Raw genomic sequence first — 26,239 nt, 5'->3', positions numbered from 1 at the left:
ATGCAAAGATGGCTTCAATAAAGGAGAGAAATGGTATGGACCTAACAGAAGCAGAAGATATTAAGAAGAAGTGGCAAGAATAAACAAAAGGATTATACAAAAAAGGTCTTAATGACCCAGATAACCATGATGATGGATCACTCACCTAGAGCCAGATATCTTGGAGTGCAAAGTCAAGTGGGCCTTAGGAAGCATCACTAAAAACAAAACTAGTAGAAGTGATGAAATTCCAGCTGAGCTATTTCAAATCCTAAAAGATGATGCTGTTAATGAGCTGCACTCAATACACCAACAATTTTGGGAAACTGAGCAATGGCCATAGGACTGGAAATGTCAGTTTTCATTCCAATCCCAAAGAAAGGCAATGACAAAGAATGTTCAAATTACCACACAAGTGCACTCATTTCACATGCTAGAAAAATAATGCTCAAAATTCACCAAGCTAGGCTTCAACAATATGTGAAGCAAGAACTTCCAGATGTTCAAGCTGGATTTAGAAAAGGCAGAGGAACCGGATATCAAATTGTCAACATCTCCTGGATCATAGAAAAAGCAAGAGAATTCCAGAAAAACACCTACTTCTGCTTCATTGACTAGGCTAAAGGTCTTTGACTGTGTGGATCACAACAAACTGTGGAAAATTCTTAAAGAGATGGGAATACCAGACCACCTCACCTGCCTCCTGAGAAATCTATATGCAGGTCAAGAAGCAACAGTGAGAACCAGACATGGAACAATGGACTGGTTCCAAATTGGGAAAGGAGTACGTCAAGGCTGTACATTCTCACCCTGCTTATTTAACTCATATGCAGAGTACATTATGTGAAATACAAGGCTGGATGAAGCACAAACTGGAATTAGGACTGCCAGGAGAAATATCAATAACCTCAGATATGCAGATGACACCACCATTATGGCAGAAAGCAAAGAGGAACTAAAGAACCTCTTGATGATGGTGAAATAAGAGAGTAAAAAGCTGGCTTAAAAGTCAACATTCAAAAAACTAAGATCGTGGCATCATGTCATGGCAAATAGATGGGTAAACAATGGAAAGAGTGGGAGACTTTATTTTGGGGGGCTCCAAAATCATTGTGGATGGTGACTGTAGCGATAAAATTAAAAGACGCTTACTCCTTGGAAGAAAAGCTATGACAAACTTATTAAAAAGCAGAGACATTACTTTGCCAACAAAGGTCTGTCTAGTCAAAGCTATGGTTTTTCCAGTAGTCATGTATGGATGTGAGTGCTGAACCATAAAGAAGGTTGAGCACCGAAGAATTGATGCTTTTGAACTGTGGTGTTGGAGAAGACTCTTGAGAGTCCCTTGGACTGCAAGGTGATCAAACCAATCAACCCTAAAGGAAATCAATCCTGAATATTCATTGGAGGGACTGATGCTGAATATTGATGCTGAAGCTCCAACACTTTGACCAGCTGATGTGAAGAGCTGACACATTGGAAAAGACCTGATGCTGGGAAAGATTGAAGGCAGGAAGAGAAGAGGATGACAGAGGATGAGATGGTTGGATGGCATCACCGACTCAATGGCTATGAGTTTGAGCAAACTCCGTGAGACAGCGGAGGACAGGGACGCCTGGAGTGCTGCAGTCCATGGAGTTGCAAAGAGTTGGACACAACTGAGCAACTGAACAACAACAAGGTAACACCAAAGAGATTTAAAGTAGTCAGTATCACACAAGCAGCATTTGATAAGATATTGTGTGGACACTCATTGTGGCTCTGAGGATCAGAGACGATTCATAAAAATAAAAACTTTGATTTAGGCTTCAGTGGTTTCTAGGAAATGCTCATTATACCTTATCTGCCATGTTTTACACATGCTGTCTTCTCTCCCTCATGTGCCCCTTTCTCCAAGCCCACCTTGTACTTCTAAACCCGAAATCCTTGACCCTAATTCCCTGCTGAATAGCCTCTGTGTCTTTTTTTATGTCTATACATATCTTATTGAATTAATTAACTTTTGTATGTCTTACCCATTCTCCAAACCAGGGTGAGACCTCCTTGAGTACAGGGGCATAGTCTTTCAACTCTGTGCCCTAATATCTTGCATAGTTCTTTGCATATAATAGATTCTCAAAAAGTGATCACTGAATTGGATAAAATAATAAAAACTCTTACTTTTTATTGAGAGTTTAGCATAAACCAAGCAAAATGTTCTATGCCCTGAATATATCATCTCATTTACTATTCATTGCCTCCTCATTTTATAAAGAAATGACATTCAGAGGAGTAGCTTGCTCCACCACCCTACCCCCAACCCCTGCAAAAAAAAAAAAAAAAAAAAAAAAAACCACTGATAAACAAATTGGATTTGGAACAGATGGAAGGGACCAGGAGGGAAAACAATATTAGTTTTATATATATATATATATATATATATATATTATATATATATATATACATATATATATATACATATATATATATATATATATATATATATTTGGCACAGGAATGCATTTAAGGATATATATATCCTTAAATGCATTCCTGTGCCAAAAACCCTTAGGATTACTTGTGCTCAGGGGTCTCTCCACCTAATCCTCTCCTACCCACACTGAACTTGCAGGGTAGATCTTCTTTGGTGTCCTATCCTTCCCTCCTACTCCATCAAAGTCTACATTTCCTAACTTCAATTTTCTGACTCTTTGCAGCATCCCAGAGGTCTTTTTAGTGCCTTCATCCCCAGGGAATTTTTCACTCTCAGCTAAGGCCCTAATAACAAGATAAATACTCCAGCTCTTTTGCTCCCCACACTCCAAGCCCTGCAGGACCTGAGGCTCCACTGCCACTCCCTACCCCAGACCCGGTAAGCCTGTGTGTTCATTCCTACAATAGGCACAGTACTCAGCAAATCAAAGACCAGACAGCTACTAAGATAATTTTCTCCTGAGGTATTCTCCACTTCATACAAAAAGGCTTAGGAATCATCACACCTTTTGATCATCATTCTGTGCCACGTGGTCTTATTGCTCTTCAGATATGTGTCTCCCATAATGATTCCTCCTAGTAGTCCCTGACATAGGAATCATCCCCTTTGGGTCACAGATAAGAAAGCAGGTGGAGAGAGGTTAGGTGACGACTGAGATCACACAGCTTGGCAGGGAACTTCCAGGTGCTTATGAGCACCTCTAGTGACAGAGAACTTGCTCTTTTCCTTGTAAGACAGCCTTGTTCCTGAAACTTTAGCTTCTATTCTTGTATATTTTTAAGTAAAGGCTTTCTCACCCCAAATACGAAGATAATTAGGAATAAAGAGAGGTTAGGGGCATTTTGTTGTTGTTGAGTACCCATTTACATAGTAGGAAAAATGAAGTTGGAATATTTTTTGTTAAGCAAAATAAATGCTCAGATTCCAGGAAAGAGGTCAAGGTGAAGGTAAGGGCTTTTGGATCCTCACTTTCTGGTCTTCTCATTAATATTTGAGTTAGATCCCATGAAAACCAAGAGGGGAAGATTGCAGGAATTTAGGAAATGATGCAAGGCAGAAAGTGGGTTACCATCATCAGCATTCAGATGAGCTCTTGCTGCTTTCAGTTCAGTTCAGTCACTCAGTCGTGTCCGACTCTTTGCAAGCCCATGAACTGCAGCATGCTAGGCCTCCCTGTCCATCACCAACTCCCGGAGTCCACCCAAACCCATGTCCACTGAGTCGGTGATGCCATCCAATCATCTCATCTTCTGTTGTCCCCTTCTCCTCCTGCACTCAATCTTTCCCAGCATCAGGGTCTTTACAAACGAGTCAGCTCTTCACATCAGGTGGCCAGAGTATTGGAGTTTCAGCTTCAGCATCAGTCCTTCCAATGAACACCCAGGACTCATCTCCTTTAGGATGGACTGGTTGGATCTCCTTGCAGTCCAAGAGACTCTCAACAGTCTTATCCAACACCACAGTTCAAAAGCATCAATTCTTCAGTGCTCAGCTTTCTTTATACTCCAACTCTCACATCCATACATGACTACTCAAAAAACCATAGCCTTGACTAGACTGACATTTGTTGACAAAGTAATGTCTCTGCTTTTTAATATGCTATCTAGGTTGGTCATAACTTTTCTTCCAAGGAGTAAGCGTCTTTTATTTCATGGCTGCAATCACCACCTGAAGTGACTTTGGAGCCCCCAAAAATAAAGTCAGCCACTGTTTCCACTGTTTCCCCATCTATTTGCCATGAAGTGATGGGACCAGATGCCATGATCTTCGCTTTTCTGAATGTTGAGCTTTATGCCAACTTTTTCACTCTCCTCTTTAACTTTCATCAAGAGGCTCTTTATTTCTTCTTCACTTTCTGCCATAAGGGTGGTGTCATCTGCATATCTGAGGTTATTGATATTTCTCCCGGCAATTTTCATTCCAGCTTGTGCTTCCTCCAGCCCAGTGTTTCTCATGATGTACTCTGCATATAAGTTAAATAAGCAGGGTGACAATATATAGCCTTGATGTACTCCTTTTCCTATTTGGAACTAGTCTGTTGCTCCATGTCCAGTTCTAACTGTTGCTTTTGATCTGCATATAGGTTTCTCAAGAGGCAGGTCAGGTGGTCTGGTATTCCCATCTCTTTCAGAATTTTCCACGATTTATTGTGATCCACACAGTCAAAGCCTTTGGCATACTCAAAAAAGCAGAAATATATATTTTTCTGGAACTCTCTTGCTTTTTCAATGATCCAGAAGATGTTGGCAATTTGATCTCTGGTTCCTCTGCCTTTTCTAAACTCAGCTTGAACATCAGGAAGTTCACAGTTCACGTATTGCTGAAGCCTGGCTTACAGAATTTTAAGCATCACTTTACTAGCGTGTGAGATGAGTGCAATTGTGTGGTAGTTTGAGCATTCTTTGGCATTGCCTTTCTTTGGGATTGGAATGAAAATGGGCCTTTTCCAGTCCTGTGGCCACTGCTGAGTTTTCCAATTTTGCTGGCATATTGAGCGCAGCACTTTCACAACATCATCTTTCAGGATTTGAAATAGCTCCACTGGAATTCCATCACCTCCACTAGCTTTGTTCATAGTGATGCTTTCTAAGGCCCACCTGACTTCACATTCCAGGATATCTGGCTCTAGGTGAGTGATCACACCATCGTGATTATCTGGGTCGTGAAAATCTTTTTTGTACAGTTCTGTGTACACCACCTCTTCTTAATATCTTCTGCTTCTGTTAGGTCCATACCATTTCTGTCCTTTATTGAGCCCATCTTTGCATGAAATGTTCCCTTGGTATCTCTAATTTTCTTGAAGAGATCTCTAGTCTTTCCCATTCTATTTTTTCCCTCTATTTCTTTGCATTGATCACTGAGGAAGGCTTTCTTATCTCTCCTTGCTATTATTTGGAGCTCTGCATTTATATGGGTATATCTTTCCTTTTCTCCTTTGCTTTTCACTTCCCTTCTTTTCACAGCTATTTGTAAGGCCTCCTCAGACAGCCATTTTGCTTTTTGCATTTCTTTTTCTTGGGGATGGTCTTGACTCCTATCTCCTGTACAATGTCACGAACCTCTGTCCATAGTTCATCAGGCACTCTGGCTATCATATCTAGTCCCTTAAATCTATTTCTCACTTCCACTGTATAGTCATAAGGGACTTTATTTAGGTCATACCTGAATGGTCTAGTGGTTTTCTCCACTTTCTTCAATTTAAGTCTGAATTTGGCAATAAGGAGTTCATGGTCTGAGTCACAGTCAGCCCCCCGTCTTAGTAAACAGTAAAAGTGGCACACTTTACAGTGGCTGCTTAGGAACTGAGGAAATTTGATTCAATTTTTAAAAGACTGAGTGGGGGAAGGAAAACATGGAAAGGAAAGAAAACAAGATTGCTCCACTTAAACCTGGATTTTTCAACTCTCAATTGCCTCCACACCAAAGAAAAGGCACTGAAGCAAGCACACTCCAAAAACAAAGTCTTACCTAGCTATATGGACCTATGTCTTCTGAATACAGCCTTGCACATGTGCTTTGCACAACATATACAGACACACACAATCACACACTCAGCCAAACACACAGTATTCCCATTCATAGCATGGGACGGTTTTACATATACCATTTCATGAAATGCCCCCACCCAGATATTTCTCTGTCCCTGACCCTTCAGCCACCACCCAAATTAAATCCCTTCTAGATCTGCTTGGGTCCAAGATGGATGGTGAAAACTTGGGAAAGAAGATAGCACAGAAGAGAAAGTAGGGAATACATGGAGGAAAGGAGGAGGAGGCAGAAGGAGACAGTGTGATTCATTCATTATCACAGTAACAGCCACAGTTGGCACAGGTATGGAAAATCAGGCATCCTGGTCCAGGGTTCCTTCCCCCAGATCACACTGGAAGACGTCACCCTTTTTCTTCTTGCCATTTTGTCTCTGGGTTTGGACAGCTGATGCAAGAGATTACAAGGAATATTGCCATTTAAGGTCAGGGATACATATGGGCTACCTCCAGAGGATCCAATCAGTTTCACACTCTCTGTCCCAACTAGCAACCAGAACATAGTCACATCCTGTTATCTTAGAAATGAGGGCATGACAGGTAGCTTTGTCTCTCTCCCCTCTTTTCTACTCTCTCTTTTGTCCATTTCTGATTCTTATTCTCAGTCTTCTCTTCTTTTCATCCTTATCTCCTCTCCATCTAGTGTCTCTCCTTCTTGAATTTTTAAATTTAATCTCCCCTGTTTCTCAGAGTCTCAGTTACTGGCTGGCTAGTGGCTAAGAGAGAAATGAGAAGGCACATGTGAGAGAGAAGATCAGGGGATACAGAGACTGTGAGTAGTGGACAGAGATAGGGAGGAGATGTGTAGGAGGTCAGTACTATCATTAGACCAACCTTGGTCTCTCTATTTGCTTACGGTGAATGAGTCTATTATTCTAGTGATTAAAATTCGCTTCTCATCCCCTCTTTTTTTCCCATGTAATTTTGATTTTTATGAGAGACTATACTTTGTCTGCAATTGTCCCTCAGTAACTATATTAGATCACCCATTATGGCTGAATCACCTGACATCTACCACTGACAAATTCTGCATGATTTCACCCGTTTTCTAGCAGCATCCATACAGGACACTTAAGGCAAGTGCAGGATCCCAGTACTGACATTACTCAGGCAGTGTTGTGGCTATAACAGTGTACAAGAGACCCAGCCCCTCAACATGTGTTTCACTGTGCCTGATCTGAACAGAGATTTTTTTTAATTTGTAAAAAAAAAAAAAAAAAAATTTGGTGGTGCCACACAGAATGTGAGATCTTAGTTCCCTGATCAGAGATCAAACCTGTACCTCCTACACTGGAAGAATGGAGTCTTAACCACTGGGCTTCAAGGGAAATCCCCTCAACCCAGATTTTTGAGCCTTATCTGTGAGTAATCATAGTCTCGATGGATGGAAAAATCCACCCAAGATTTCCTTGCCTTCCCTTTTCTTCCCTTCAGTCCTGATCTTCCCATCTTGAAAAGTAACCACATCTGATTCATTTGACCATGACATTACCCTTATATTGTCACCCAGGCAGATGACTCAGTAAGTAGATGGATATAGACAGAGTATAGGCAGAAGATGATCCACAGGCAGGAAAAGAAAGAAAGCTGTAAGAGTTTGTAGCTACTCATCTTCACCATGAAGAGGGTTCTGCACCCATTCCACTCACCCTTCACCCTTTAAGATAGACATTATCAAATCAGACAATAAGAGGAAAGGGCTCCTTTGAATGATCATGATAACTTCACCTCTTGCCTTGCATCATTTCCCAGCACTCTATAATCTCATACTGAATATTTTTCATGATATCTAACTCAAATATTTCCTGCTGCCATTTCTGTTTCAGCCACAGCATAAGGATGCATCCCAAATGCTTCATCTCTCAGCACTTCCTAGAGTTCAGATCAAGACAATAATTTCTCTACCTACCCTACTTTGACTTAGCCATGAAATTCACAAACCACAGCCAGCAGAATCCAACCTCCTTCCTGCTCATGGGAATTCCTGGCCTTGAGGCCTCTCACTTTTGGATTGCATTTCCATTCTGCTCCATGTACACCCTGGCAGTACTCAGCAACATGGCAGTGCTGCTGGTGGTGTACTCGGAGCCTGAGCTGCACCAGCCCATGTACCTGTTCCTATGCATGCTGTCCATCATCGATCTGGTGCTCTGCACCTCCACTGTGCCCAAGCTCCTTGCACTCTTTTGGGCAAACACTGCTGAGATCACCTTTGGGGGCTGTGCCACCCAGATGTTCTTCATCCATGGCTTCTCAGCTGTAGAATCTGGCCTCCTGCTAGCAATGGCCTTTGACCGCTACTTGGCCATCTGCCGGCCCCTGCATTATGGGTTATTGCTGCCCCCAGAGGCTGTGGGCAAGTTGGGGGCTGCTGCTGTGTTTCGTGGCTTGGGACTCATGACCCCGCTCACCTGCTTACTGGCAAGACTGAGCTACTGTGGCCGAGTGGTGGCCCACTCCTACTGTGAGCACATGGCTGTGGTGAAGCTGGCATGTGGGGGCACACAGCCAAACAACATCTATGGCATCACGGCTGCCACATTGGTGGTGGGTACTGACTCCATCTGCATTGCTATATCCTATGCACTCATCCTCCGGGCAGTGCTAGGCCTCTCCTCCAAGGAGGCAAGGGCTAAGACCTTTGGCACTTGTGGCTCCCACCTGGGCGTCATCCTTCTGTTCTATACACCGGGACTCTTCTCGTTCTACACTCAGCGCTTTGGTCAGCATGTGCCCCGGCACATCCACATTCTCTTGGCTGATCTCTACCTTGTCATACCGCCCATGCTCAATCCCCTCATCTACGGCATGAAGACCAAGCAGATCCGGGATGGGGCCCTCCGACTGCTGAAGCGGGGCATTGTCCAGTCATAAAGTCTTCAACCCCACCTGGAGACCCCATCCTATTCTTCCCTTAGCCTTTGGGCAATGTCTAAGAGATCAGTGGCTCCCAGCATGACGGAGAGACAGAAACCCACATTCAAAGGTATCCTTCCTTTGATAAGGAAGCACAGTACAGGTGGGATGGGAGAAGAACCATCAGGTGTTTCCCACTTGTGATGTGGGTGTGGTTACAATGCCCTGGGAGCCTCTGTGCAATGGGAAACATGGTTACCAAGCAGAAGACGGCCTCCCGGGGAATCCTACTCTGCTGTTCTGACATGGTTCCTGCCTTCCAGGAGACCTTGATAAAGTGAGAAAGATATGACTAGAGGTCTGACAAGGAGAAATTACCTTCATCCATAGTCAGGTGTTCCTACTCTGATGGGAATACGTGGATACCTCCCTCAGTAAGCACTAAATCTGATGGGAGAAACACACAGAATTCAAAGGGGCAGAAAGACAGAGGCAGACCAGTCAGCAGTGGGTCAAAGGGAAAACAACGAATAAGAATCAAGGGCAGAGGCGGTCCTAAGATGGCAGAGGAATAGGACGGGGAAATCACTTTCTCGCCCACAAATTTATCAAAAGAACATTGAACGCTGAGTAAATTCCATGAAACAACTTCTGAATGCCGGCAGAGGACATCAGGCACCTAGAAAAGCAGCCCATTGTCTTCAAAAGGAGGTAGGAAAAAATATAAAAGACAAAAAGAGAGACAAAAGAGGTAGGGACGGAGCTCTGTCCTGGAAAGGGAGTCTTAAAAAAGAGGTTTCCAAACACCAGGAAACACTCTCACTGCTGAGTCTGTGGTGAGCCTTGGAACCACAGAGGGCAACATAACTGGAAGGAAAAATAAATAAATAATTAAAACCCATAGATTACGTGCCCAGTGGTAACTCCCCCAGCAGAGAAGCAGCCCAGACGTCTGCATCCACTACTAGCAAACAGGGGCTGGGCAGAGAGGCACGGGCTGCATTGCTTGGAGTAAGGACCAGGCCTGAATGCCCTGAGGGCAATCTGAAGGAACTAACTTGGGCTAGCAAATCAGACTATGGGATAGCTACCACATGAAAAGCCCTAACCTAAGACACCACCAGGCCCGCTCACAGAACAAAGGACTAAGCAGAGATAGCCGGCTGCAGACCATCCCCTTCCGGTGACAGGCAGCCAGAGCCGGAAGCGGGCAATTGCGGCCCCAGAGGGGCATTATCTACCAAACTGCAAGCAGGCTTTGTTGCTAACTAAGACTTCTTGGGATTCTGGAAGGTCAACATCCGCCTGAGAAGGTGCGCCAGTTGTACACCCAGAAAACCGAGTGGCAGGGATGGGGGAGGCGATAAGTTGCAGCGACCACACTCACCAAACACCTGATCACCTGAGCTGCTTGGACTTGGGAAGGGCACCAAAACACAGGCCCAACTGAGTCTGCACCTCTGAGGACTACCCAAGTGCCTGAACCTGAGAGGCTTAGACCTGGGAAGTGCATACAACCCAGGGCTGGCCTCAGACAGTTCCCAGCAGAGCAACCTAGAGCCTAAGCAGTGTTGACAGGGAAAGCACACACGCCGTGAGTGGGGGCAAACCCAGTGTGGCCAAGACACTGCGAGAACATGCCAGTGTTATTTGTTTGCAACATCCCTCCCTCCCCACAGCACGACTGAACAAGTGAGCCTAAAAAAGTGTCCACCACTGCCCCCTTCTGTCAGGGCAGAAATTAGACACTGAAGAGACCAGCAAACTGAAGAAGCTAAAACAGAGGGAACCTCCTTGGAAATGACAGGTGCAATAGATTAAAACCCTGTAGTTAGTACCGACTACATAGGAAGGGGCCTATAGATCTTGAGAAATATAAGCCAGATCAAGGAACTATCCAAAAATGAACTGACCCCACAACAACACCAGAGAAAGTCCTAGATATGTTTTTACTATTTTTACTATCATTCTTTTTTTTTTAATTTTTAAGTCCTCTATTACTCCTTTAATTTTCATTTTTATAACCTACTATTACTTTGCAAACTTCATATATATATATATATATATATATATATATAGTAATTTTTGTGACTTTGTTTTGTTTTGTTTTGTTCTTTAATATTGCATTTTTGAAAATCCAACCTCTACTCTAGATTTTTAATCTTTGCTTTTTGGTATTTGTTATCAATTTTGTACTTTTAAGAACACAATCTTTAGTACCCATTTTTACTTGGGAGCGAGATTAGTGGCTTGACTGCTCTCTCCCCCTGTGGACTCTCCTTTTTCTCCACCAGGTCGCCTCTATCTCCTCCCTCCCCCTTCTCTTCTCTACCCAACTTTGTGAATCTCTTTGTGTGTTCCGGACAGTGGAGAACCCTTAGGAAACTGATTACTGGCTGGATCTGTCTCTCTCCTTTTATTCCCCCCTTTATCCTCCTGGCCACCTCTGTCTCCTTCCTCCCTCTTCTCTTCTCTGGATAACTCTGTGAACATCTCTGAGCAGTCCAGACTGTGGAGCACATATAAGGAAGTGATTACTGGCTGTCGGGGTCCTTTAATAGATCTGGACCTGGAGGTCCAGAGGCGATGATAAGAAAGTGAAAGAGAGAAAGAGGCTGATACTCCCTGGTTTATGCAGAAAACCAATAAAGTCCTTGACACAGGACTTGCGTCTCTCACGAAGGCACCAGGCGCCCTCTCGAGGAGGGTGAAGGCACAGGGCACCTTCTCAGGAGAGTCTTATAAGCCCAGGCAGAAGAGTGAGCAAGATGGGTCTCTGTGCTCCAAAAAATCAGCCGAAGAGAGAGAGAGAGAAAGAAAGAAAGACAGACACGGGGACCCAAGCTCTGATGGAGCAAAGGTGCTTTAATGATTTTTCTGTGAGTATATATAGGCTGTAGTACAAGAAGTTTCTTTTGTCAATGATAAAGATCAGAAAACCAAATGTACAGTAACCGTTACCAAGGGAACAGGGATGATGATGGTCAGGAGACAATCCATATCTCAAGAAAGGGGATTGAGACTAAGCAGTTTTGTTGTAAAGAGAATGTTTACTAAAGGAGATTCAAGCCTGTCTCACACAGTGACCCCAGTTCCTGGGAGCAGTGTGCTGTTTCGCTTAAAGAGAAACAAAGGACTCGTGAGAAACAGCACGTAGGAATCCTCCTGTTAAACATTCCCTGACAATTCTCCCTTATTTACTTATAATATTTGTAAAAAGAGTTCTGTTCATTACAGTTTGTTTAGTTTTAACAATCTTTGCATGAAGGCAATGGTAGATGACAAATATGATTATCAAGACAATCATTAAAATTACAGTTCCAGACCCGATGTTGTGAGTAATGCTTTGGAATCATCCGTGTGGTTCTAGCCCAGATAATTGATTAGCTAGTTGTTCAGCTTAAGTTTTCATATTAGTGGAAGAGAGCAGATCATTAGAAAAGGTTTCAAATATTTCTTTTTGTAATAATTGTACATTCAGAGAGACATTATCATGTATGTTTTGTAAATGAAATTTGATTTGTTCCTAGTTGTAGGCATTATTATTGAAATGAACAGGAGTAACACAAAATTGAGTAGAATTCCAATCACATTTTAACATTACCTGTTTTTGTACATCTGTTAATTGATCTCCAACCCATTTGATGGCTGTTTTTAGTTCCTGTATTACTTCTTGAATATCCTCATCTATCTGAGACTGAGTGGCCCACATAGTATGGGGATCTTTAGTCCAATTTTGAATAAAATTATGTGTTTGAATTGAGGTTTGTAAAGCAACACCAGTGACAGCAACCGCGGTGCAAATAGCTATTAATCTCAAAATGCCAAAAATTAGCCATCCAATGAATTGTTTAGATCGTCAGAGCAATTTAGTAAGTAACTGGGAAGCAAGTCCAGCCATGGGACCTTCTTCCTAGGGCTGCTGGAGATTTATTGGTAACCATAGATTATGTTGAAATCAAAGAATCAAAAGGCAGTCATTTTACAAGGAAATAGAGGAGTTAAGACAAGTATATAATTTACAATTTATGCAAGTTATAGAACATAAAGCCTTATTGAATTGTAAGTTTCCTATAGCTACAACAAAAGGAAGTAGAACACAGGCTTGTATAAAATATGATTGATTATAGTGAAATAAACAATTGCTATGGCTACAATTAGTCCTTGTGAAATGTCCAGTCCAAGTCCCAAGTTCCTCGATGCTTGCAGCAAGTTTCCAGATGTCCCATTGTTCAAGTCCAATCTGTTTATCAAGAACAATTCGAGGATGAGGTGGGGCCACTCCACCATCAAGCCATCCAAGAAGTCCTCTGTCATGGTAATGCTCCATTGTAGTATTAGTAACCTTCTATGTTATTTGATTAATATAATCATATCTAGTGTTGTAATATCATCTGAGCAGTTAGATAACCATATACCATGGGGTCCCCAATCAACAACTGTATGATTAGCCATAAACATTAATTTTCCTGATTTGGCCTGACATTTGTCCCAATGAACAGGAATATATTTAAAATTCTTATTAGTAAATCCTTTGCATAGTGTTCTTTTTTCTTTCCCTAATTCTTTCCCTAAAGGTTTAGTAATATAAACATGGCTCATGGACAAAGAAAGGGTAGTAAATAATCCAAGCAGTGTCCGCAAGTCCTCTTTTAGAGGCAGGGTGAAAGCCCAAGTTTGTCGGCTAACATTTATGTATAATTCTGTTGGGCCCATATACAAAGAAAGGACTTCATAACCTAGAGAGATATTAATTAGTTTTTCTCCTTCTTCAGGATGATAGGGCCCCTCCAAGTTCCAAGGAGGGGGCATATGTGTTGAGTCATTAGTGGATATGATTGGTCTTATATCTGTCCATTTTATAACCTACAATAAAAGGGGGGGTTAAGTATATAAACCAATTAAGTGTGATCAATCAAGTCAGCCTGAGCAGGGGAAGCAAAAGCAAGCAAAGCAAGCATAGTGAAGAAAGATATTTTCAGGATTCCGAGGCATTCCCTGTTGAGAAGTCAGATTTTCAGCTTGATTAGTAAGGGCATTTATCTGTCCCCAAGGAGGGAGATTATAAGGTCGGTGATGTCAAGTGCAGCATTTTTTGGAAATTTTTAAAGTCACCATGGCTTGTATTGGAATTCCTTCTTCCTGAGGTTTTTGTTGTATTGTCTCTAGTCTGAATGTTGGGGGCCCCTTTAGGTTGAATCTTCTGAAGAGGAAGTCATATGAGTTTGTTGGATCCATCTGGAGAAATAGAAGCATATCCCTTTCCCTGTAAGATTAGTTTCTTAGATTTCCATTGATTAGTTAACCCATCTTGACATCAAATGGGCAAAGGAAGGGAAGTGTTCTTTAATGTTTCAAAGTGTTTTTTTACTGTTTTTGTCAAAATATCTTCTTTCAGTAACTTTAAAAAATTTAAAACAAATATATTAACAATAGTTATAGAAAGGAAAGCGATAATGATGAAAACATTCCTAGGAACTATTTCAGTCCAAAAATAACCATCTAGAGATCTGTTTGGGGATTGGTAGATAATGTCCACCAAGAGGACATTGAGAAGCTTTTATTTTAAATTGACCTTGACTCTTGACGACTTAAACCTTTCTTCTTGAATGTTGTTTCCATGAATTTGTTCATTTCTGTGTCAAAGGTATGAGTCATCATCTTGTTCAGCCAATGCTATTGTTCTTCTTTTTAATATATGTAAATCAAATATGTAGACCCAATTTTGGTTTTAACTCCTTAGTCTTTGGGTATTTTGGAATTGACAACATTGATGTTGTTAGAGGTAGGTTTTTCTGGTTGATACAGTTTATGCCTCATGTTTAACAGATGGGACAGTCAGTGGCTTAAAACAAGCTTTTGTAGATATATGTACCCATTTAAAAAATATTTTTTCATTTAAGCCCAGGTATTGGTGGCATAGTCTGTCTAATGTAGAGTTTATCAGTTCCAACCAAGCGATGTGTCAGTAAGTAAGTTTGTCTTAAATTCCATGAGGTACTATAGTCTTGTTGTCATCATTAACTAACCATGAAAATTTGGCTGTGGTTTTGAAATAATGGGTTTATTTCTTTCTCATTCAGCATATATGTTTTTTCTAATATAAAAAGAAATGGGATCTGACTGTGTTTTAAGTGGTTTGTGTTATTTGGGGCAAAGGATTAGGAGCAAACATGCAAATATTTTTTCTTAAGTGAAATTATTGAAAAGCTGATGCAGAACAACTTGCTAAATGAAATGTTGCTCATACCCAAATATATTTGACCTTGTCCTTGGAAAAGAAATGAAGCCTGGCAGTTGTCTAATCTCTCTGTTCAATGTGTCAAGGAAGATTATATTTTCAAGACAGACCTTAAAAGAAGGTGAATATTTTGCACTTTTGATATTCTTAGGAACAAACAATCTTTTTGGCAAGTGGTGTCTTTTTTATGTTGTTTTAGTTTTGCATTGTGAAACAGGCATTCAAGTTGATGTTATTTTGTTTTAAGAATCTTACAAATTGGAAATAGCAATAAAATTATATTAATAATAGTTATAGGTTTAAAGACTATATTGTATTAGAATCTAGTAAAGTCTGTTCTGGATAAGAAAGATAAAAGTGTTCCTGTGTATACCCTCTTATTTAATTTTTTTTGTTTGTTTGTTTGCAGTTACAGTGTGTAATATGTTTGCTTAATTATCTCTTGTGTTTATGGATTATAAGGCATGTCTGTAATCTGTTTAATAGAGAATGAATGTAAAAATTGTTTAAATTTGCTTAGAAATATAGATAGGGCCATTGATTGTTTTTATAGAATTAGGTATTCTCATTATTGTAAAGTGAGCTAATAGGTGGGTTATAACATATTGTGTAGTTTCACCTTGGAGAGGTGTGGTCCATATAAAAGAAGAATTTGTATGACTTGAGACATGTAAGAAGGAAGAGGAAGAAAGTTCAGGGCAATGAGTTATATCCATTTGTCATAAAACTTTCTTTCATTTGTCATAAACTCCTTTTTATATTTTTATATTCATCATTTTATTTGCCATTTCTTATAACTTTTTATCAAAAGCATATATCTTATTTTTCTTTAGCTACTATGAAGTGTCTTGTATGTTAGTATTTTATAGATTGGTGAATATATTTATTATATCATATTATATATTATAATATATATTTTTATATAAACATATGTTTATATTTATATATATATTTCTTAATAGTTTAAAATCTTTTTAGTTTATCTGTAAGAAAAAATTTTTGTAACAGGAAATTAATGTTCAGTGATTAATGTTTTAAAATCTTACTTCATTTGGAAATGACCTAGCTATTTAATAAACTTTTATTATTTAGTTTAGTATAACTCCAGAAACTTAAGTTACCCCAATGCTAAGAGATTATTTTAGATTATAATAATAGATTATTCTATTAAAAATATAATTATTTTTAATAGGGTTATTTAAAAGTTTTCATCTTATTTATATATATATATAAAGTTACCCTTTTGTTGACAAATTTAGTTTACCTTAAACCTAGGCATAATAAAAGTATTATATAATGTTGATGACTTAAGACATGTCTTAATTAGATTAGCAAGCAAGTGAATTTAAATAGGGCTCATTGACTTCATATTATTCAAAAACAAAGACATATATTGAAACCTAAATAATTTTAGATAGATAGGCATAGTTTTCCTCTTGAAATTTAAAATATCTTTTTGTTTTATTTTTATTTATTTTTTTTTTTTTTTTTTTTTTTAGTTCCACCAATTCGTTTATGGCTGGAGTCCTAGATAGAGTGGGCTGTGTATCCCAAGGACATGATAAGAGTTAACTTTAGGTTTTTTCTTAGGCCTGTTTTTGTTTCCCAGGCAGAATTGGAGCTCCAAAGAAGTATTTTAAGAACTTAACTTTTTCCTAATTACACAAGTAAAAAGAACTGGTTTTGCAATTTCCAAAAAGATTTTATTTTAATCAGTTTTCTCTGGAGTCTAAAGAATATCATGGTCATTCATTGTCAAAAATATCATTTCTCCTTTTTTGTAGTTACAGTATATTATTAATGATATATGCATGAGGGAATTGCTGTCACATAGGAAGTAAAGCCTTGGCTATAAAATTTTGACAAATATTAGGATTGTTACAAATAGCTTTGAAAAGAAGGGAAGCGAAAAGCAAAGGAGAAAAGGAAAGATATAAGCATCTGAATGCAGATCTCCAAAGAATAGCAAGAAGAGATAAGAAAGCCTTGCTCAGCGACCAATGCAAAGAAATAGAGGAAAACAACAGAATGGGAAAGACTAGAGATCTCTTCAAGAAAATTAGAGATACCAAGGGAACATTTCATGCAAAGATGGGCTCGATAAATGACAGAAATGGTATGGACCTAACAAGCAGAAGATATTAAGAAGAGGTGGCAGGAATACACAGAAGAACTGTACAAAAAAGATCTTCATGACCAAGATAATCACGATGGTGTGACCACTCACCTAGAGCCAGACATCCTGGAATGTGAAGTCAACTGGGCCTTAGAAAGCATCACTATGAACAAAGCTAGTGGAGGTGATGGAATTCCAGTTGAGCTATTTCAAATCCTGAAAGATGATGCTGTGAAAGTGCTGCACTCAATATGCCAGCAAATTTGGAAAACTCAGCAGTGGCCACAGGACTGGAAAAGGCCCATTTTCATTCCAATCCCAAAGAAAGGCAATGCCAAAGAATGGTCAAACTACCACACAATTGCACTCATCTCACGCGCTAGTAAAGTAATGCTAAAAAATCTCCAAAACCGGCTTCAGCAATACATGAACCATGAAATTCCAGATGTTCAAGCTGGTTTTAGAAAAGGCAGAGGAACCAGAGATCAAATTGCCAACATCCACTGGGTCATCAAAAAAGAAAAGAGAGTTCCAGAAAAACACCTATTTCTGCTTTATAGACTATGCCAAAGCCTATGACTGTGTGGATCACAATAAACTGTGGAAAATTCTGAAAGAAATGGGAATAATATAGGTTTCTTAAAAGGAGGGTCAGGTGGTCTGGTATTCCCATTTCTTTCAGAATTCTTAAGAAACCTATATGCAGGTCAGGAAGCAACAGTTAGAACTGGACATTGAACAGCAGACTGGTTCCAAATAGGAAAAGGAGTACGTCAAGGCTGTATATGGTCACCCTGCTTATTTACCTTCTATGCAGAGTACATCATGAGAAACTCTGGGCTGGAAGAAGCACAAGCTGGAATCAAGATTGCCGGGAGAAATATCAATAACCTCAGATATGCAGATGACACCACCCTTATGGCAGAAAGTGAAGAGGCACTCAAAAGCCTCTTGATGAAAGTGAAAGAGGAGAGTGAAAAAAGGTGGCTTAAAGCTCAACATTCAGAAAATGAAGATCATGGCATCTGGTCCCATCACTTCATGGGAAATAGATGAGGAAACAGTAGAAACCGTGTCAGACTTTATTTATTGGGGCTCCAAAATCACTGCAAATGGTGATTGCAGCAATGAAATTAAAAGGCACTTACTCTTGGAAGGAAAGTTATGACCAACCTAGATAGCATATTGAAAAGCAGAGACATTACTTTGCCAACAAAGGTCCGTCTAGTCAAGGCTATGGTTTTTCCAGTGATCATGTATGGATGTGAGAGTTGGACTGTGAAGAAAGCTGAGCACTGAAGAATTGATGCTTTTGAACTGTGGTGTTGGAGAAGACTCTTGAGAGTCCCTTGGATTGCAAGGAAATCAAACCAGTCCATTCTGAAGGAGATCAGCCCTGGGATTTCTTTGGAAGAAATGATGCTAAAGCTGAAACTCCAGTACTTTGGCCACCTCATGTGAAGAGTTGACTCATTGGAAAATACTCTGATGCTAGGAGGGATTGGGGGCAGGAGGAGAAGGGGACAACAGAGGATGAGATGGCTGGATGGCATCACTGACTTGATGGACGTGAGTCTGAGTGAACTCCGGGAGTTGGTGATGGACAGGGAGGCCTGGCGTGCTGTGATTCATGGGGTCGCAAAGAGTCAGACACGACTGAAGGACTGAACTGAACTGAACTGAGAGCAAATATTTTGATAAGAATATTGTATCAATGTTCATTATAGATATGTATCTTATAATTTTCTTTCTTACAATATCCTTATCAGGTTTTTATATCTTGGTTTTGCTTGCCTCATAAGCATATTAGAAAGCATTCCTTACTGCTTTATTTTTGGAAAACGTAGATCCGTCTAGTCAAGGCTATGGTTTCTCCAGTGGTCATGTATGGATGTGAGAGTTGGACTGTGAAGAAAGCTGAGCACCGAAGAATTGATGCTTTTGAACTGTGGTGTTGGAGAAGACTCTTGGGAGCCCTTGGACTGAAAGGAGATCCAACCAGTCCACTCTGAAGGAGATCAGCCCTGGGATTTCTTTGGAAGGAATGATGCTAAAGCTGAAACTCCAGTACTTTGGCCACCTCGTGCGAAGAGTTGACTCATTGAAAAAGACTCTGATGCTGGGGGGGATTGGGGGCAGGAGGAGAAGGGGACGACAGAGGATTAGATGGCTGGATGGCATCACTGACTCGATGGGCATGAGTTTGAGTGAACTCCGGGAGTTGGTGATGGACAGGGAGGCCTGGCATGATGCAATTCATGCGGTCGGAAAGAGTCTGACATGACTAAGTGACTGAACTGAACTGAACAGAATATTTTATTTATTCCTAAAATATTTGATAGACTTCTACAGGAAATATCTGGATCTGACATTTCTTTTTTTTGTTTTGTTATTATACATTTAATTTTTCATAAATATAGGTATATTCAGATTTTCTATTTTTACAAGCTGTCCAATTTTCCCTAAATTACCAAAATAATATAATATTCAAAATAATATACTAATATATTACAAAATTGTTTATAACTTCCTCTTATTCTCTCAGTTCTGTAGGACCTGTCACTTCTTTTATTTCTGATATAGGTTATTTGTGTGAGTTTGCCCTGTTCTATCATGCCAGTGGGGGTAGGGGGAAAGGAGAGAAATGTATCAATTTTATTAATGTTTATAACCAATTTGTAGATTTATTGATTTTTCTTTATTGTTTGCTTTTTCTTTCATTGATTTTTGCTCTTTTTTATTTCCATTCTTCTGTTTATTCTGGGTTTAGTCTGCTCTTCTCTTTTAGTGGCCAGGGTCATTGTGCTCACTCCTTTCTTATTCTCCAGCTGATTCCTCATCACATGTACTGCTCTATTGTCTCATCTTCAATATGAGACAGCCCACCACTTTCCTTCATCTGAGAGTCAGTTTTCTGGCCCTTTTGATCCTTTTATCCTTTCTGACACCCACTTTTTAAGCATTCTCCCAGAAATATTAGGAATCCAAGACTTTCTCACTACACCACTTTTCTCTACTTTGTAAATCCAAATGGCCAGGGGCTAACATCGTATCTTATTTAAATGAGTGATTGCTTCTGCTAAGTCGCTTCAGTTGTGTCCTACTCTGTGCGACACCATAGACGACAGCCCACCAGGCTTCCCTGTCCCTGGGATTCTCCAGGCAAGAACAGTGGAGAGGGTTGCCATTTCCTTCTCCAATGCATGAAAGTGAAAAGTGAAAGTGAAGTTGCTCAGTTGTGTCCGACTCTTAGCAACCCCATGGACTGCAGCCTACCAGGCTCCTCCGTCCATGGGATTTTCCAGGCAAGAGTACTGGAGTGGGTTGCCTTTGCCTTCACTTGAAATGAGTGATTAGACGGGCTTAAACAAGTGACTGACATTAATATATACTTTGAAGCAAGGAATGGCTGTAAGATGACTGCCTCAGCCATCTCATGTGAGAAGACACTAGATATCCTGGTGTCTGGAACCAAAAGAATGTCCTTGTGAACTGAGTTGGAACAACTTCCATTGAGTTTTTCCAAGAATGAAGATAGCTTGCAAAGTCGTAAGATTGGTATACAGAGCCTGAGCCACCTAGGGTACAAAGTCAGAAGAGGAAAAGACTGTATAGCAAAAAAAGAAATTGATGAAATAAAAGTTTGTATAGGAGAGACAGATGAAAGTGATGAATAGAACATAGAGCTCACTTCTTCCCATAGATAAATCAAAAATACATCTACAAATGGAACCGTTCTCACAGAATACCTACTGAACACCAGCAGATCTCATACAACTGAAGCTGCAGGAAGGATCACCACATAACCAAGCAGAACAAAAGAAAGAAAAAGAAATGGGGAAAGGACCTGCACCCCTGGGAGGGAGCTGTGAAAGAGGAATGTCTCCTAGAAACTGCCTTCACTGGCCAGATCAGCTGGGATAAAGAGAGTGCTTTGGAGATTCAGAGGAGAGTGTAGCAACTGGCTTGAGGCAGGCAGAACAGAGAGAGACCAGCATAGATGGTCGTAGGCACCTCACTGCACTCCCCAGACTGAGACATAGATCTGCTGACGCACAAAGGGGCTGGGTGCTGAAACTGGGACTTCAGTGGAGAGACCCAGGGATGTCTGCTCCTGAAGTTGTGTGTGTCTGCACAGCTGTGTTGTTTGGCAGGTTTATACCACAGGGGTCTTTGCGAGCTCAGTGCCTAGGGGACATCCAAGCAGATCACTGATGCTCCTGAGACTGGGGTCGGTATGGCATGAGCAGCTGCAGGCTTTACAGGCACGCACATGCAGAGACAGGGCTGGGTCTGGGCTGATTCTGTAGCTCCAGATGCATGAATACACCAGGTCCCAGTGCTGGACTTCAGCAGATGTGCACTGGCGAATACGCACCAGTGGCTTTGTGAGCACAACCCCTGAAGGATGTCCAGGGTAACTGATTGCACTGTCAGGTTGAGGCAGATAAGAGAGTAATGCCAACAACAGTGTACTTTGTGAGCCCACAAAACAGGTAACAGGTGACACCAAAGAGAACACCTCAAGGTGGACAGCTCCTGTGAAGGGGTACTTAGGCGCTCCTCTCCCAGCAAAAGTATTCCAGTCCAGCCAGCATTACACTGCAGCTCAGAAATGGATGTGGGGGCTTCTCCTCCAACAATGGGAACAGACTCTGCCCCCCACAGGGCTGTTACAACCACAGAGCAAAGAGGAGGCCCCACCCAACCTCCAGAGCAGTCCCTTGTCACCACAATACCAATTGAAACCCCTATCATGGGGATAATGACCAGCACACACCGAGGAAAGATATGGAAGACAACCATACTAAAAACAGCCCTCATAACAAAAGTATCAGGCTCACACAGGCTACACAGGGACACTTTCATATAAAAACAGCCCTTCAAGACCACAGTAGATAATTGTTTCTCCCAAATTCATAGTCAGAGAAATAAAACTAAAATGAAGAAGAGGAACCACTCCCAACTAAAAGAATAAGTGACATTTCCTGAAAGAACAATGAAACAGATCTCTCCAGTCTACCAGATTCTGAGTTCAAAAAGGAGATAATTAAAATACTGAAGGAATTAAGAAAGACTTTTGATAGAAATGTGGATCACTGTAACAAGGAACTAGAAACTATAAAGAGGAGCCAATTAGAAGGTTCATTTGCCAAGATAAAAGTCAAGTTAAAAGCAATAAATAACTAAATAATGCAGAAGAATGAGCAAGTGATCTGAAAGACAGAATATAGAAATCATCCAATAAGAAGAGCAGACAGAAAAGCAAATGAAAGCAATATATGAGCTCTATGGCACAATATAAACTGAGACAATATACTCATAATAGGAATCCTAAGAGAAGAAAGAGAAAAAGAGGATTGAAAATGTATCTGAAAAAATTATAGCTGAAAAATTCCCCAAACTAAGGAAGGAAACAGATATATAAGTACAGGAAGAACAGAGGGTCCCAAATAAGATGAACCCAAACAAACCTACATTAAGACATATTAAAATTAAAATGGCAAGAGTGAAAGATAAAGAGAAGATTCTAAAGGCAGCAAGAGAAAAAGACTTAGTTCAACTAATTTCTCTACAGAAACACTGCAGGCCAGAGTGAGTGACAAAATATATTCAAGTCCTGAAAGGAAATAACCTGCAATCTAGGGTACTCTCACCAGCAAGATCATGCAATGAAGTGTCACCTCATACAGGTTAGAGCATCTACCATCAAAAAATCTACAAATGATAAATGCTGGAGAAGGTATGGAGAAAAGGGAACCCTCCTACACAGCTGGTGGTATGTAAATTGATGAGGCGACAATAGAGAAGTTATGAATGTTTCTTTAAAAACTACAGATACGGTTGTCATATGATCCAACAATTCCATCTATGGGCATATATCCAGAAAAAAAAGTCTAATTCATAAAGATACATGCACCATAATGTTTATTTCAGCACTATTTAAAATAGCCAAGATATGGAAGCAACCTAAATGTTCATCAACATATGAATGGATAAAGATGTAGTATACATACACACACACACATACACACACACACACACACACACACACAGAGGAATACTTTTCAGCCATTAAAAGTAATGAAATAATGCCATTTGTAGCAACATGAATGGACCTAGAGATTATCATACTAATGAAGTAATTCAAAGAAAAATAACATGATATAACTTATATGTTAAATGTAAAAATGCGATACAAGTGAATTTATTTATAAAATAGAAAGAGACTCAAAGACATAGTAAATAAACGTGGTTACCAAAGGGGGATGGGGTGGAGGGATAAATTTGGAGGATAAAGTATGAGTTTCAAACTAGATAAACAACAAGGTCCTACTATACAGCATACAGAACTATATTCAATATCTTGTAATAAATTCCACTAGAAAAGAATATGAAATAAAATGTATGTGTGTACAACCAATCCCAAAGGGCAGTGCCAAAGAATGTTCAAACTATTGCACAATTGCACTCATTTCACATACTAGCAAAGTAATGCTCAAAATCCTTCAAGCTAGGCTTCAACAGTATGTGAACTGAGAACTTCAGATGTACAAGCTGGATTTAGAATAGGCAGAAGAGCCAGAGATCAAATTGTCAACATCAGTTGGATCATAGATAAAGCAAGAGAATTCCAGAAAAAAAACATCTACTTCTGCTTCATTGACTATGCTAAAGCCTTTAACTAATGGCTCACACCACCCTTCATGGCAGAAATCAAGAAGAACTAAAGAGCTTCTTTACAGGGGTCCAGCCCCAGTAGGATCCAGGAATTCCCTCAGGAGGACGGCGTCAGCGATAAGGAAAGTAAAAGGTGAGAGAAAGAGGTTTGATCTTCCTTGATTTACACAAAAAGGCAATAAAGCTCCTCATACAGAACTTGCTCTGTTCACGGAGGCCGCAGGCACCCTCTCAGTGGGGTGAGGACGCAGGACACCCTTTCCACAGTGAAGACACAGAGCACCTTCCCGATCAGGTCTCAGAAGCCCAGGCAAACAAGTGAACTCAGAGAGCCCCTGTGCTCCAAGTAGTCATCCTGAAAGAAGAACAGAGAGAGAAAAAGAGAGAAAAAGAAAAAAAGAATGACATGGGGAGACCAAGCCTGATGAGCAAGGCCTGTAACTTTATTTATAAAAGGAGCTTTTATACCCTCAGTTGTATATAGAGGATAATAGGGGGGTGTGGAGTCATGCAAGATCAGCAGTCCTTGACCCTTATCGAAACCAGGCTTTCTTTCTGCAAACTTATCATATACAAAGACTTTAGGTGATTTACATCATCTTCTGGCCAGGAGGCCTGTTAACATTTTTATTCTGATAAAGGTTAGTTAACCAGAAAACTTATTTTCTCCAAAGGTGATCTTTCTAGAAGTTTGGTGCCACTCCCGGAAAGCACTAGATAAAGTTGCATTTTTATAGGGCAAAGGTGCGGTGGGGTGTAACAAGGAAAGAATTTATTACCTCAAGGGTCTAAAGTTGTTAACATCAAGGCTACTACTTATTTTTCCTATATTCCAACTATGTTAATTAATATACTCACAAGGACACAATGGGTAAGGAATATGGAAACTTGGCAGCAAGCATTAGCTCAACAATGAAATCCTCTACCAGTTCTATTCTAATAATTTTAAACTCCACGAGAAACTCTGCATTGTTAGAATATCTTAAGCTTCCCATGCATCTCGTGGTTGGGAGGCTGTAAACAATCACATGCATAGCTGTAAGAGTCCGGATAAACCTGTCAGGCAAGTTAGAAAGCTATCTGAGGGATTTGAATTGGAACACACCTATTATGCCCAGGAGACTTATTAACTAGAGCTTTAAGTTGATGTCCTTCAGAGAAAGGTGGTCGGGGATAGCCCCCCGTTAATGTCAGAGGAGTTGGTGAAAGTCATAAAATAGTAAGACAGACAGACTCTGGTTTTAGGGTAGATGCTCGAGCAGGTCCAGGGGGTCCCTCCAGTCCTGATCCGCCTTTGACTTCAGGCCCTCTCCACATGACCTTTGTCATGGGTGGGATCTCCTGTGCTGGCTCTCGGCACTTCTTGATGAAAGTAGAAGAGGAGAGTGAAAAAGTTGGCTTCAAATTCAACATTCAGAAAACTAAGATCATGTCATCTGGTCCCATCACTTCACGGCACATAGATGGGGAAACAATGGAAACAGTGAGAGATTTTATTTTGGGGAGCTCCAAAGTCACTGCAGATGGTGACTACAGCCATGAAATTAAAAGATGCTTGCTCCTTGGAAGAAAAGTTATGACCAACCCAGACAGCATATTAAAAAGCAGAGACATTACTTTGCTAACAAAGGTCCATCTGGTCAAAGCTATGGTTTTTCCAGTAGCCATGTATGGATATGAGAGTTGGATTACAAAGAAAGCTGAGCACTGAAGAATTGATGCTTTTGAACTGTGGTGTTGGAGACGACTCTTGAAAGTCTCTTGAACTGCAAGGAGATCCAACCAGTCCATCCTAAAGGAAATCAACCTTGAATATTCATTGGAAGGACTGATGCTGAAGCTGAAACTCCAATCCTTTGGCCACCTGATGCAAAGAACTGATTTATTTGAAAAGACTACGATGCTGGGAAAGATTGAAGGCAGGAGGAGAAGGGGACAACAGAGGATGAGATGGTTGGGTGGCATCCCTGACTCAATGGACATGAATCTGAGTAAACTCCGGGACTTGGTAATGGACAGGGAGGCCTGGCGTGCTGTAGTCCATGGGGTTGCAAAGAGTCAGACATGACTGAGCAACTAAATTGAATGAATCACAACAAACTGGAAAATTCTGAAAGAGATGGGAATTCCAGACCACCTTACCTGCCTTTTCAGAAACCTGTATGCAGGTCAAGAAGCAACAGTTAGAACAGGACATGGAACAACAGACTGGCTTAAAAGTGGGAAAGGAGTATGTCAAGTCTGTATAATGTCACCCTGCTTATTTAACTTATATGCTGCGTAATCATGCGAAATGCCTGGCTGGATGAAGCACAAGCTGGAGTCAAGATCTCTAGAAGAAATATCAA

General features: G+C 40.5%; 1 protein-coding gene across 1 annotated transcript; it reads left to right on the top strand.

The window, feature by feature from the left end:
* Positions 1-7,923: 7,923 nt before the first annotated feature.
* On the top strand, positions 7,924-8,871 carry LOC102410511 (putative olfactory receptor 52P1). Its single transcript, XM_006062035.4, has one exon. The coding sequence runs from the start codon at positions 7,924-7,926 to the stop codon at positions 8,869-8,871; it is 948 nt and encodes a 315-aa protein (XP_006062097.4).
* The last annotated feature ends 17,368 nt before the right edge of the window (positions 8,872-26,239 follow it).

This window comes from Bubalus bubalis, chromosome 16 (assembly GCF_019923935.1).
Source record: "Bubalus bubalis isolate 160015118507 breed Murrah chromosome 16, NDDB_SH_1, whole genome shotgun sequence".
In the NCBI taxonomy this organism is placed as follows: Eukaryota; Metazoa; Chordata; class Mammalia; order Artiodactyla; family Bovidae; genus Bubalus; species Bubalus bubalis.
The sequence above is the reverse complement of the archived record's forward strand: the minus strand, read 5'-3'. Positions and strand labels throughout refer to the sequence as shown.

What these genes read in the sequence shown, in the direction of transcription:
- LOC102410511 (XM_006062035.4), top strand. Translation starts at nt 7,924, where the DNA reads ATGAAATTCACAAACCACAGCCAGCAGAATCCAACCTCCTTCCTGCTC.